This window comes from Sander vitreus, chromosome 20 (assembly GCF_031162955.1).
Source record: "Sander vitreus isolate 19-12246 chromosome 20, sanVit1, whole genome shotgun sequence".
Lineage (NCBI taxonomy): Eukaryota > Metazoa > Chordata > Actinopteri > Perciformes > Percidae > Sander > Sander vitreus.
Genome location: NC_135874.1, coordinates 18,448,875 through 18,463,134, shown reverse-complemented (window position 1 = coordinate 18,463,134; position 14,260 = coordinate 18,448,875). Strand labels below are relative to the sequence as shown.

The 14,260-nt window shown below is 42.0% G+C and overlaps 1 protein-coding gene across 4 annotated transcripts in view; it reads left to right on the top strand.

Moving 5' to 3' along the window:
- LOC144534744 (AT-rich interactive domain-containing protein 1B-like) overlaps nucleotides 1-10,105 on the top strand; it is a 169,768-nt gene extending 159,663 nt beyond the window's left edge. For 3 of the 4 annotated variants that reach the window (XM_078276737.1, XM_078276738.1, XM_078276735.1), the window contains exons 15-22: nucleotides 963-1,104; nucleotides 3,193-3,362; nucleotides 4,239-4,371; nucleotides 4,618-4,737; nucleotides 4,883-4,958; nucleotides 5,480-6,218; nucleotides 6,577-6,707; nucleotides 7,006-10,105. In XM_078276737.1, coding sequence (XP_078132863.1) covers nucleotides 963-1,104; nucleotides 3,193-3,362; nucleotides 4,239-4,371; nucleotides 4,618-4,737; nucleotides 4,883-4,958; nucleotides 5,480-6,218; nucleotides 6,577-6,707; nucleotides 7,006-8,829 — 3,335 coding nt within the window. In that variant the 3' untranslated portion in view covers nucleotides 8,830-10,105. The remainder of the gene's footprint in view (nucleotides 1-962; nucleotides 1,105-3,192; nucleotides 3,363-4,238; nucleotides 4,372-4,617; nucleotides 4,738-4,882; nucleotides 4,959-5,479; nucleotides 6,219-6,576; nucleotides 6,708-7,005) is intronic. The other variant, XM_078276736.1, reaches the window with a different exon arrangement.
- The last annotated feature ends 4,155 nt before the right edge of the window (nucleotides 10,106-14,260 follow it).

Genomic DNA, 14,260 nt, shown 5'->3' with positions numbered 1-14,260 from the left:
ATTAGCATGAATTTTTAAAGCTTAAATCTTCCTTTTCTTTTTTTTCCTATTGTAACGTGCAGTGCAGGGAAAGGCCACTGAGGCTGTTCCAGAGAAAGTCTTCTTACGCTAAACGCTCATTAGGACACTTTTATATTCTCTCTTCCTCCGTCTTTGTCATCTTTTAGCCGGAACGGTCCACATTTTCCATTTAACCTGCTTCTGGGAATTTGTATCCCTTGGTTTTATCTGGTTGGGGGTTCTTTGTGTGTTGGGCTCTTGTTGCACGGCACTCTTATAATTTTACAGTCATCTGAACTGAAAAATTCAAAGAACTATGGTGTCATAACAAGAGAGCACACTAACCTAATTTTATCTCCAGTTGGAGTCTCTGTGTGAGGGGATGTATTTTTTTCCAGGAAGTCACAAGCACCTGCTTTCACAAGCTCCTCACTCATATTTTTAGGGGATGTTATAGCTTGCACATAATTAGATTTTACCCAATACACCGATGGTAGATATATGCACTATATTTTCTTCAAATACATCTGTGCCCCCCAGTTTAGCCCTCCACATGAACAAACAAGCCAGCTAAACAATCTTCAAATGGCTTCCACATAAAGAGCTGTGCTGCAACCACACAAGTGGGCAATTCCCTCTGAGAAATCCTTCCCTTGTCTTCGCTACGTTCTCTTTTCCTGCCCCTCTTAGGCAGTCCCTTCGTACTCATCTTCTCTGCCCTGATGTAGGTTGTTTGCTCAAGCTTAGTTCTCATGTAGGGTAACACTGTTAGTGCTTTGGCCTTAACTCCAAAGTTATCTGCACTTCTACAGTACTTTGCTGCAGCGAAAAGCCCACCATGGCCGCTGTTACTTAAACCAGCTCCAAGATCATATTTGAAGACATGGGAGAGCCCCGCAGTCTGAATGTGTTGTCAGTCGTCTAGCTATAATGATAACAAAAAGGCTACTTGTGTCTTCCAGCTAATTCAGGCGGCTCCCTCCAAGGCCCACAGACGCCCCAGTCCTCTGGCAGCAGCTCTACAGCGGAGGCAGCAGGGGATCTGAAACCCCCCACACCTACCACCACCCCTCTGGGACAAGTCACACCACTGCCCCCCAACAGGTGCCACACAGACATACTGCACTACTAACACTACTATTGCAGTACTGCTACTGCTATGTGTGATGCTGCTGCTTTTACTACTACTGTACTACTATTACTACTTATATTCATATTGTCACTGCCTCTACTCCTGCCACAGTAGTACTTTATTTTCTATGATCAATTTGACTTGATTTTGTAAAACAACTTGCAGTGTGTGCAGCACTCCGTTCCATATGTAGGAACAAGCTTTGTCTGCTGATGTATGGTATAAACCTAAATTGTGAACAACTATAGTGTAGTGTAGCAGGATTTAACTAAAAGACAAAGATCATTATGTGCACCGTTATATTCAGATACACCATTATCCATATAACACAAGTGATTTAGGTGAGATTGAAGACAAAGTGCATATTATGGTTTGTTGCTCTTTATATGATGATTTAAGGCTTTTTATTTTTTGTAAAATGTCCCTCTGCTGATTTCTTGTTGGATGATTATAAAGGGTGGGAGCCTTTTTTGTGGCAGATTTTATTTGCAGCCTAGGAGAGTAGACAATGTTCTTTGTTTGCTTTGTTTGTGATATTATGTGTGCAAAATTATATTCTAAGTGTTGTTTTACGATTACAATGGGATACTTGCTGTACAGTATTATAAGCTCATGTTGGCAGGGCATTTGTATGTGCATGACACAAATAAAACAACAGTGGTAGAAAGTAACTAAGTACATTTACACACTTTACTAAGTTTTTAAGGTGCTTGTACTTTACTTGAGTATTTCTATTTCATGTTACTTTATACTTTTTATGTATTTTATGTTATAATTACTAGTTAACTTTCAGTACAAGTTTATACATACATTATCAGTTATTAAAATGATGCATTGTTATAATTACACTGCTTAACAGTATTTATGTTAAAATGAGCTTTACTTTAACCATATAATATCACACTGACAGGGGTCTTTTTTTTTTTATGACCAACATTTTTATTGTTACACAATAAACACAATAAAACAGTATATAAGCTCAGAACAAGATATTAATTAACAGTAAAAGAAAAGAGTAACCATGACATAAAAATAAAGGTAGAACATATATACAAAGAAAGAAAGAAAGAAAGATAAATATAAATATATATCTACTGCATTGAAGTGTTTAGTTGTCTACTGTTCACAGACGTATATGTCACCATCAAACTACAGGGGTTGAAAGCCTACATCAACACATCAATATGAGTCAAGCTTAGTAGGTTCAAAATACTCACATGGTGGTTACAGCTTTTCACCCATGACAGTTCAGGGTTAATTGTTTTGCAGAAGAATACTGCCTCAACCTTACATGGGAATACCTTATTGAGGCTCATGGCCCTGGAATAAGATCAATATATTTCCCTTTTTTTGTGTGGTACAGGTCTAGCCGGTTTACCATCCTATATGTCAACTCTTCATAAGCTGCCACTATACTTAATTTAGTGAACCATAAGCTGGACGGAGGAAGATCCACCCATTTCCATTCTCCAATAAGGAGCTTTTGGCCCATTATGATGACTGCGAGGATCCACCTTGTCTAGGGTTTAAGAATCCCCCTTAGAGGGGCGGAGTCCCCCAATATATACTGTATAGGCTCGGTAGAAAAGGAATGTCCTAACCCACGATTAAGTTTAATATTCTTATGATTTGTTGTCCACCACCTCTGAGCTCTTAACCCCACCCTATCCCCCCTATGCAGTGTTGCAGGGGTCCAACAAACCCTATTCGGAATTTTGAATTGTACTAATCTAGACATAATCTCGTGAGAGGATTCCTTGGGGTTTAGCAGAATGGCACTCCACTTTAAGTGCATTTTGCTGCTAATACTTCTTTACCTTAACTTAAGTACTTAATATAATATATGAAGTATTTCATATATCAAAATGAGACATCCATTATTTAAAAAAAATGAATAACAACATTACTTATGTCTCAAAAATAAAAGCATAGAACTGGGAGCAGCACACATATCCATATTTTCAATGTTGGCAATCCATGGTCTCCACCTCGCTCACATAGATTCCACCTTCTTCCCTCTCTCTCCTCCCTGTTTTTCCCTCCCTCCTCGCCTCTTCCAGGAGCAGTGTGAGCGTACAGGACCCCTTCTCGGAGGTGAGCGACCCGGCCTTCCAAAAGCGTGCTACCTCTCTGCCCCCCTCAGCTCCTTACCAGCAGGGCCTCGGTATGCCTGACATGATGATGAGGATGCAGTACGACGCCAAGGACCCCTTCGCCGGGATGAGGAAGAGTGAGTGAGGCACACGCTGTGAAAACCTTTCATCCAAACACCAAGCCCTAGACCTGTTTCCCCAATTATTTAAGAATATTTTGAGACCTAGTATGTGAATTAACTGGGTTTTTTTGCTGCGAGAAAACCATTTGAATCAAGTATTTCATATTTTCATGTAAACTCTAAATGAGTATATTTAAATTTAAAACTTCATCTTAAAACTTTATTTAAATTTACATGGCACTTTGGCAAAATGACTCATGTATCCCAAAGCCATTGTTCTTCTGTCTGTCTCGTTGGTCTAATTCATTGTCTAGTCAGGGCAGAAGTGTGTGTGTGTTTTACTACTAGAACTGTTAAAGGAGATGAGAACTGTTTGTTACGCCACAGATCCCTTTATCGAAAACACACCAGCTCGTGTGATGTTCTTGTAGCTTACCCTTCGTCTCATCCTAACTTTGTTCAGCCTTTTCATCCTCCTCGTTTTCAACCTTTCATCTTTTCCATCCTGCTGAGAAGCACCTGTTTTGACCAACTCATGCAGGTTTAGTTTTCAGAACAAACAGTAGTTTTAGAAAGAATAGCGGCTCCTCTAAAGGCTGGAGAGAATGGACTCTGAATGAATAATATGGTGGATGTTAGCTGCATAACAACAGTTTCAGCCTCAGAACAATATGTTTAATCTTGGGAAGTGGTGAATATTCATAGAGGAATGCTGCCACCTGGTGGATAGCAGAAAATGTAGTTAATGCATATAAAAGGAAATTTTAGCCTCTGTTGTATGTTTGCAGGACAATCATAGATCTCCATTTTGTTTGTGTTGTCTAGATTCAGTCACAGTTATATACGATCATCTGAGATGCATTTACCTCATTTGCTTTCCTCCATTAACAGTGGCAGGAGCGGATCCCTACATGCCAGGCCAGGTGCCCGGTGGTGGCATGCAGGACATGTATGGTCGACCTTCGTCAGCCTTGAGCATGAGCCAACGTCCACAGTATCCATACGGGCCAGGCTACGACAGGAGGTAGGCCCACAAATCAGCAGAAGAGGGTGGTGAACCTGTAGTAGCTTATTATTTCCCTAACATGAGCCCTAAGGCCTACTGTAGTATTTTTTATTTATTGTATGTACAGTACCTGCATGTTATGGGCAGCACAGAGGATATTCACCAGCAGTGTTTGGGATATTTAAATACATATGTTTACAAAAGAATTTATGTCAGTGATGTATTGATAGAAGCATGAAGACTTTCCTGTTGTCTGATCCTCAGACCGGACCATGTCATGGGGATGGAGGGGAACATGGGTCCCCCTGGGAGTCAGAACAACATGGGACCTTCTAACAGTGAGGGCAGCATGTACTCTCCCAGTAGATACCCTTCACAGCAGAGGTCAGCATCTGTGTGTGTAGTAGAGTGTACTAGAGCACACTTGTAGCAATAACAAATTGAAATGTCTTCATGTAACTTTGCTAATCATTTTTTAACCAGAGAGTAATGTATTCCTCCCCCCCCTCCCCCCTCCGTTCTGTTTCAGACACGATGGCTACAGTCAGCAGTATCCCAGCATGCCATATGGGATGCATCCATCTGGAATGTATCCACAGCAACAGGTGAGAGAGAGCTCACTTGTAAGATGTACTGGAAACATAATAGTTTTACACTGCTTACTGTGACTTTATGTATGGAAGGAACACGGTATGTGACAGCAGAACAAAACATTTTAGGGCTAAAAGGGCTGTATTCGACATTCAGAACAGCAGCAAACAACTATTTGCTATGTAAAGATATAGTGGAGTAATGGCGTCCTGAGCAGAGAATGAAGTCACACTCCCTCTGTGTGTGTGTTGTAATCCGATCTTCTCTGTTGCATGTGGCTGTGAAAATACGTAGGTATTTCACGTATTACGGTCTGTGAGAGCTGTGTGGAGGCAATCCCAGCCTGCTGTTTTTTTTCTCTCCAGTATTTCGAATACAGCCCCTTTAAACCTATTTTCAACAGGAAATATCCTCACATCGTCACAGTTCAACCTACAGATAATGTACTGTATGAATAAATCATCAGCAGTGGAATGAGGAGAATGAATTATCCATGGCTGTGTGTTTTTACTAACTATCTACACCATTGCTTCAGCAGGGCTACAAACGGCCCATGGACGGCATGTACGGCCCCCCGCCCAAGAGACACGAGAGCGACATGTATGCCATGCAGTACGCTAACCAGCAGCCGGACATGTACAACCACTACGGTGGTGGGTACTCAGGCCCTGAACACAGACCCATCCAGGGACAGTTCCCCTACCCCTACCCCCGTGACCGCATGGCCCCCTCAGGTCAGAGCCAGCACAGTATGATGGGTGGGGGGCACACTCCTAACCATGCGACCGATGGCCCCAACATGTGGCCCTCCAGGACAGATCTCGGCTATCCCTACCCCAACAGGCAGGGGCCGCCATCACAAATGCCACCTTATGGCTCAATCGGTAGAGATGACATGGACGGGCGACCCGGGCAGGAGCAGTGGCACCGTCAGTCTCCCTACATGTCATCATCAGGTGGCATGGCTCCCCTGTCCTCACGCCAGCCATCTTCTTATTCCAACTCTCCATCTATGGCCAACCACCTGCCCAGAGCACCCAGCCCAGTGGCCTTCCAGCGCTCCATGGACTCTCGGATGTCACCCAGCAAAGCACCGTTCATGTCACCAATGAAGATGCCTAAACCTGGGATGACCATGATGGGCTCACAGGGCAGTGGACCCCTTGGTCACTTTCCTCCCAACCTGAGGCGGGACCTCAACTACCCACCAGGATCAGTGGAGGCCACCATGCCGATTCTCAAGCCCCGTCGCAAGCTCACCTCCAAGGACACTGGTGAGATGGAGTCCCATTATTTTGTGAATTACTATTTTGAATAAGGCTGTGAGGTGGATAGGTTGGTAAGGGTCTTTGGAAGATGCATTGTCGATTGTTTCATTCTAGTTGTGCATTTAGCTCGAAAAAGTTGTGGATTTACAGTATTTTCATGCTCTAAAAAACACCATTTCATTTCTGCCTTCAATGAACAGCTAAACCTCATTTTCAGGTAGAACTAGCACAACATGAGGTACATTTTATGAAAGGATTTACAATGATCTACTCTGTTCAGTGTCCTCTTTTATTATTTGGACCGTGTCTGATCACTGTTTTTCTTTTCTCCCTGGTTCCAAAAATCCCACTGTTTTAACCCCAGGAACGCCTGAGGCCTGGCGCGTGATGATGTCTCTGAAGTCTGGCCTGCTGGCAGAGAGCACATGGGCTCTAGACACCATCAACATCCTGCTGTACGATGACAGCACTGTGGGCTCCTTTAACCTCTCCCAGGTAAAACCAATTTCCTCACTACACCTCACTGCTGACTGACAGAACGGATTAATTTAACCCGCTGGAGCACACGCTGTGACAGTATGACAATACAGTGTGTCTCTTTAAACCTGATCTTCCAGATTAACCTTTTCTATTGTAGCAAAGCTCCAAAAAAAAAATCAGTAAAGGGAAAATATTTATTGGCATTATGTAGTCCAAATGATTTAAGATATTATGAGTATTTGAAAAAAAGTTATTAGAATTAGATTTCCTTCTGCTTAAATTGTTGACATTCATTGTATCTTTGTCTGACCAGTTGCCTGGATTCCTCGAGCTGATTGTGGAGTACTTCCGCCGTTACCTGATCGAGATCTTTGGCATCCTCGAAGAGTTTGAGGTGGGGACTGTGGCTGAGAAAAGACTTTTGGACCCTGTTGCTGATCAGAAAGAAGAAGCCATTCCTGAACAGGAAACTGACTATACTGCCCAACCTGAACCTGAGTCAGCTCCGGCAGCAGAGACGCCAGTGGAGCAAGCAGGAGGCATCGTGGAGGAAGCTCTACCAGTCACTGCAGAGCCAGAGTCAGCTGAGGTGAACAGTGAGAAGGAGGAGTCTGAGGTAAGCATCAAGGAAGACAAGAATGAAGAGGACAGAGAGAAAGAGGGAAAAGAAGAAGAGGGTGAAAAAAGAGCAGAGACTAAAAAGGAGTGTGTTGACCAGCCTGTTGCAGAGCAAGAACCTAAACCTAAACAAGCCAGTAAATATGATAAGCTCCCCATCAAGATTGTCCACAAAGAGGACCTGATTGAAGACATGACAGAGCACTTAGGTTACGTCACTGAGTTCACCAGCGGGCTGCTACACTGGCAGGCTGGTGGAGGTGATTCCACCGCACACATTCAAACACAATTTGAACCCCGGAGTGAACCACCTGCCAGGGCAGATGGAAAGACAAGAAAAGAAAACAAAGAGGTAAACAAGCTGGACGATGGGAAGAAACAACCACTGAAACATATCACTGCTACTATTGATGATGTTCTGTGTGCTCGGGTTGACGCCCTTTCTTACGCCCACCCTGCACGCTCCTTGCCATCCTACCCCTTCAGGGTGCATCAGGATGGGGAGCAGGACCACATCACCTTGCTGGAGGACGAGCCTCGCTGCCTGGACGAAGCTCCGCTCTCCATGTCCTCTGCCTGGCAGGCCTCCCTGGCCAAGCGGTGCCTCTGCGTCTCCAACATCGTCCGGAGCCTGTCCTTTATCCCCGGGAACGACTTGGATATGTCACGCCACCCTGCACTGGTTCTTCTTCTGGGCAGGCTGCTCCTTCTGCACCACCAGCACCCGGAGAGGAACAGATGGCCCCCTAGCTACCAGAGAGACGAACAGCAGGAGCAGGGGCTGTCGAGTAGCAAAGAGGAGTGGTGGTGGGAGTGTTTGAGTCTGCTCAGGGAGAATGCTATGGTCACTCTGGCCAACATTTCGGGTCAGTTGGATCTCTCCACCTATCCAGACACTATCTGCCTCCCCATCTTGGATGGCCTTCTCCACTGGATGGTATGCCCTTCAGCTGAAGCCCAGGACCCCTTCCCATCAGCAGCACCCTACTCCCAGCTCACTCCCCAGAGGCTGGTGCTGGAGTGCCTCTGCAAGCTGAGCATCCAGGGCGGCAACGTTGACCTCCTTCTAGCAACGCCGCCTTTCAGCCGACAGGAGAAACTATTCACCGTCTTGGTCCGCTTCGTGGGTCAGAGGAAGGCCCAGGTGTACAGGGAGATGGCAGTGGCTATTCTCTCCCACCTGGCACAAGGAGACCCCACAGCGGCACGTGCCATAGCCATGCAGAAGGGCAGCGTGGGTAATGTGGTAGGCTTCTTGGAGGATGGTGTTAGCATGGCACAGTACCAGCAGAACCCTCACAGCTTGCTGCACATGGGGCACCCCCCTATGGACCCACCTAGCATAAACATGATGTGCAGAGCAGCTAAAGGCCTGTTGGCTATGGCTAAAGTGGAGGAAAACAAGACAGATTTTGTGCTGTACGAAAGCAGATTATTAGACATCTCCATTTCCTCTGTGCTCAACGTGGGGGTGGCAGCTATTATTTGCCAAGTTCTCTTTCACTTAGGGAAATTATGACAAGAGGAGAGGCAGGACTCACACGGCAGGCGCTAAGGCGTACAAGATACTTTTGTGGTTTTCTATTTTTATTTATCAAAAATGACTTCTTTTTTTTTTAAAGAAATATCCACAAAAAAGATCTCTATATATGTAAAGCTTTTGGGCCCTGTTGAAAAAAAAAGTGGGTTTGGGATTTAAAAGCTCATTTTAATACAAATATTTAATACCTGCTGGTGTTGGATTGCTACTTTTGTTTGGCATTTGTTTTTGTTTGTTTACTTTTTCAGCCAAAGCTGCCACCAGATGTTGGTGCTGAATTATGTGGTTCCTTTTGAGTCGATGAGTCGTGGAGATGTTTTTCAGTTTTATAAATGCTAATATACTCATCAACATTTTGTTAATGGAGAGTATTTATTTAAAATGTGACACTGTACAGTAGTTTGAATTGTTTTTGCCAACAGTTGTGGGGGGAAAAAAAACACTAACTTTTCAAATTGAAATGTATATGTCTCCATCGCTGGAAGATAAATTGTGCAATAGGACTCTAGAGCAAGTTGTCCCTTTTTGAGAACAAGAAGACTCTTTAAAGACACCTGCAGTGTGTGCTTTAGGCCATGAGGAGGCAGCATTGAACCGGCCAATCACCATACAGTAAGAGAAGCGCATCTGTTAAAATAAGTGTCTAATTTATCAATCATAGTCTCAACGATTTTCACAGATGAACTTTGTGTTTCCTAAGCACTTGTGTTATGTCTGTATTTTTTCATTACTGTGTATATAAACCGTTGTACAATGGACACACATGATTCTTTCAGTCTCAATCAAGCATAGCAAGAGACTCTCCGACTATTATAAGAAATGCTTTTATTGTTGGTAAAATTTGTTATTGTTATTATACATATTTTGTTAATGGGGTCAAATATTTGAACATGGCAGATGTAACTGGTGTTTCAATGTAAAAATTCCTGTATGCATTGTATAATAGCTGAGAAAACAATCGCTTTGGTAATCAAACGTGGAAGTGCCAGGGTGAGGGGATATCTAGTCGAGGTTACATGAGAAAACTGAACACATTTCTGTTTGTTACTGTCCTCCATTCATGTCAATGGGCATATTTTTGAATCTAGATAATGCTCTACAAGAAACGTGTGAAAAGAACCTTCAAAATGTCCTGAAAGCTCATTGTAAAATTTGCCTTTTTTTCGTATGACTCCTTGTCTCTCTTTTATTCAGTATACACATTTATACTCTGTGCTGCACATGTCACAAATAAATGTACGATGAACATCGTTAAGCACTGGAGACGTTGCATTATGTCCAGACAATCTTAGGCCAATAAAACAAACATCAACTGCTTACATGGACTGCTTTTATTGATGTAATTTAAAATAATTCAGTTCAATAGTTCAATAATCCAGACTAACAAAAAAATTATACAACGACTGTAATGCTGCAGTCCAGAGGACACCTGATAATTAGACCTGATAGTTTTCTATCTAATCACAGTATTTGCTTGAGTTCACTTCTTTGGTATTAAAAATGCTTCCCATCCATGAATCTCAGTTTTGGATTTGATCTTTAATGATCACCAGGACATTTACAGGTCGGCTGTATTACTTAATATCATATACATAATTGTTAAAGGTCCAATGTTTTGCTTATTTTCAGGTTCATACTTTGTATTTTGGGTTTATACTAGAACATGTTTAAATGCTTTAATGTTAAAAAAAACACATTATTTTTCCCTGTCTGTCTGAATATACCTGTATTCACCCTCTCTCTGAAACGCTCAGTTTCAGTGCCTATCTTTTTAAGCCCCACTCTGGAAAAAAACCCAGTCTGCTCTGATTGGTCAGCATTTCCGGGTCTTCCGCATCTGCTCTCTCTGTGTCTCTGCATCATCATTGCAGCCGGGGAATGACTGTAGCAGCACTTTTCTACCTAGAATAATTGTGACATCATAACTGTACGGAAGTCTGGATGGCTCATTTAAAGATATAGTTTCTGAATATGGGCTGTGTGCATTTCTCTGTGGATTGAGCGTTTTGCTTTATAATTTAAAAAATACATGGAAATAACTGATAACTGTTAAATGAAATACTTCTGAAATTAATATTTTAAATGATTTTAGGTGATGTGACTGACCAGTCCTTCCTGAACAGTAAGCCATGTACTGTACTGACTGTAATATGTGGCTGTTCTAGCTCACAAGTCATTGAATAAAATCATTTTGAAGAGGAAAGACAGTCTATCTGAAGATGAGACACTAGCTCCTTCCCAACCAACCACAGATAATTTTGCATCATCATTCAAGTCGCTGATAAAGGTTAAGCCATTTGGACAACAAAAGTGATATTGCAACTCCTCTGACTATATGCATTGTGAAACTCCCACCCCTCAGTTATACTGTGAGACTGAGCAGATAGCCACAGAAGGATAGCCTACACATTTGATAAAAGAAAATAATTTATGTTGGGGTTTACATTTTCAAATAGGTCAGTTTACATTTTCAGTTTCATTGGGTTCAGGATCAACTCACTCTTACAGCTACTCAGACAGTTTGTTGATGACATTGTGAAACCCCTGCTTAGTAATCTCACTGTAGACCATTTTGAATCCCTCTATACTAATACTCTAAAATAAGGGTAATAAATGCACATGTTCTCCGTCTTGGTACAATATATAGGCAGTTGTCAAAGGGAATGTAAAAATGAATTGGTTAACCCATTTATTGGTGACCTGATACTGCTATAATGATGATGTGTCCATGTTGCGGTCTGGGTCCAATGAAAAACTAAGTACCGTGTACTTATAGTACTCATGGGACTGCACACTCAATTTGAACAGCTCCTCTAAGAGCATCAGTTTTCATAACCCCCTCATTAAGACAGAGGTCAATAACCTTTCCACCACCATTCTCAGCATGTACAGTGATAAGTACCCTTCCTCCTCACAACCTCATGCCACCTAACTCTTAAGGCACTTCACCTAAAAATGTTAGAGGGCTCTTGTAAAAGAAAAACATGAGGGATACTTGTTACCAGTCCCCATTGATTAAAACTGCATGTCTTGTCTGCACTATTGACCCATATCCAATAAAGTAAAGAGCATGCATCATCTGCCTTTTTCACAGAAGACATTTTGACTTGTCATTGTAGTAAAACCACAGGTGTTACTAATAATAAAAAGATGGCTCTGATCAATTCAAATGCCCCAGTAAGCTATGACAGTGTGACTTTGAGATAACTTGAACAATATCAGGACCCTGAAACTGAAGCAGCTAAATAGAATTCAGCCGTCATTAAATGTATACATTTAAACACCTGTGCTTTTCCTACTGTGACATGTCAGAATGTCTTTAGTGAAAAAGACCTATTGCATCAACAGTTGTAATTTTACTTGGTCACAGAATCTAAACTCTGGTCATTACAGAAGGTGTAACACACACACACACACACACACACACACACACACACACACACTGCAGGCTCTGTACCAGGCTCTACCCAGGGGGTTTTCTAACCTGATTACCATACTGTATCACCAGAGTACATTAGGAATGATTGTTTGTCTGTATTGTTTCTCCTCTCATCTTCGGTTATAGTTCATAATGGTAAATTAACACATTCTATCTCATGCTTTTCTTTATATGGTTTTGTGTTGTATCCAGGGTCTACTTAGAGTGTAAGATTGCTTTTTTTGTGTCCCAGATGAGCTCATGTTAAAGTTCCTCTTCAGCTATGTGAAGAGGAGCATTGAGTCCTCAAGACATTACATATCTGCATGATAAACTATTTTAAGTTTTGACCTTCTATTTATGCACTTCAGTGAATTTAGAAGACTACTTGAAGACAAGGACTTTTCTCTCATATCTATTAAATTATTTATGTTTTATTTATTTATACTTTGGATTCAGAATTGAACAATTAAATCCCATGACTAGATCATATTTGGCCTTTAACTGCTGAGGCTTTATTCACAATGTTAGGTATTTTGTCTGTTTTACTAATCCCTAGTTATAGAGTTCCCAATATCAAAACAAAGATGACATTATGGGTATAGGTAGCACACTTCTAGTTTCATATTCACTTTGTTCTCTTTCAATAAAGGCATGTAAGTTTTTGCGAGTGTAAACGGAGACATCAGATAGGAATTGCTTTTAAAAGCACACGTTAACACAAGACAATCTCTATACTATACTGTCCTAAACTCCCTCTAACTTAAGTACATTTTCTAGCATTGATTTATAAAAGAAGTGTTAAATAAAGACTCAACCAACTGCCAACAACCCATCAGAGGCTATAGTCACTGTGGATCATATTGAGTCTGATAGCACCAGTTACTCTTCACTATTCTCATATTTATTTTGTCTTTGAATAGTGCCCAGATTTGTTACTTCCTCTTGAGTTGGAATTTGAAATCTTTCTCCCTCATTTCCTTTGCCAGGGGAAATGTAGGCATATTATCAAGTCCTATTTTAAGCTGCCTTTGATAATAGAATTCCTGAGGTTGACAACACAGGCAATGAACAGGTTGGGTTTCAAAGAATGATTGTTAGCTGGGTTGCTTGGCTGCAGAGAGGTACATCACTCATCTTCATCTTATTAAAAATCGACTGACACCTTATAATTAATTACAGCATCCTGAGAGGTGGCTAACAGCTTGATTGATTTTTAACAAAAAAAATGTTGTGGATAAATGATTTATATGATTTTGGGTACCTCTTGGCATTTTAACTGTAGCTGTATTATTGTTACATGTATGCACCTGCACATTACAAACAGAGACTTAGCCCACATACCTCGGAGCGTTTTCAATTTCAGCCTGTCATTTAGAGTTTGGATGGAAAGTGGGTTTGCTTTACTTTTTTGGTGATGGAGGATGCGTTTCACGTAGGCAGCCAACCACAGGAGAATACCTCCCACACTCCTGTGCCTCTGAAAAGCTGAGTCATCGAGCTCTGACGGGATGGATGTGGTGACTGAGAGGAAGCCAGGCCAGTCATTGGCTACCGCTGGCCTCGGTACCCTGCCCTGCTGCCTCTCACCGCCAACGTAAGTAGATGAATGAGCATTGAAAAACAAAAGAGACTGCTCTGACCTTTCCAGGGATGTGTTACAATATACGTGTGGTGTGTGGTGAACTGTGTGTTTACCAAATCAGGCCAAGTCCAATAATTGTGGCTGAGAGTATTCGCCTCTTGATGAGGCTTTGATCTCACTATGTGCTTTCATCCTGTCCAGCTTTCTAAATAAGACAATATTGTCTGGATGAGTCCTTGGCAGGATTTGATTCAGGCCCATGTTGTTCTTGGATTGGGACTAAAAGGCCCTATCACATCTACTTATTTCCCAACAAGAACACAGCTTCAGCCATATGTCATCACATTGCTTAACGAGCCCCACAGTTAAGGAATTAGTCTGGAGGGCTTACAGGTCATTAGCAACTA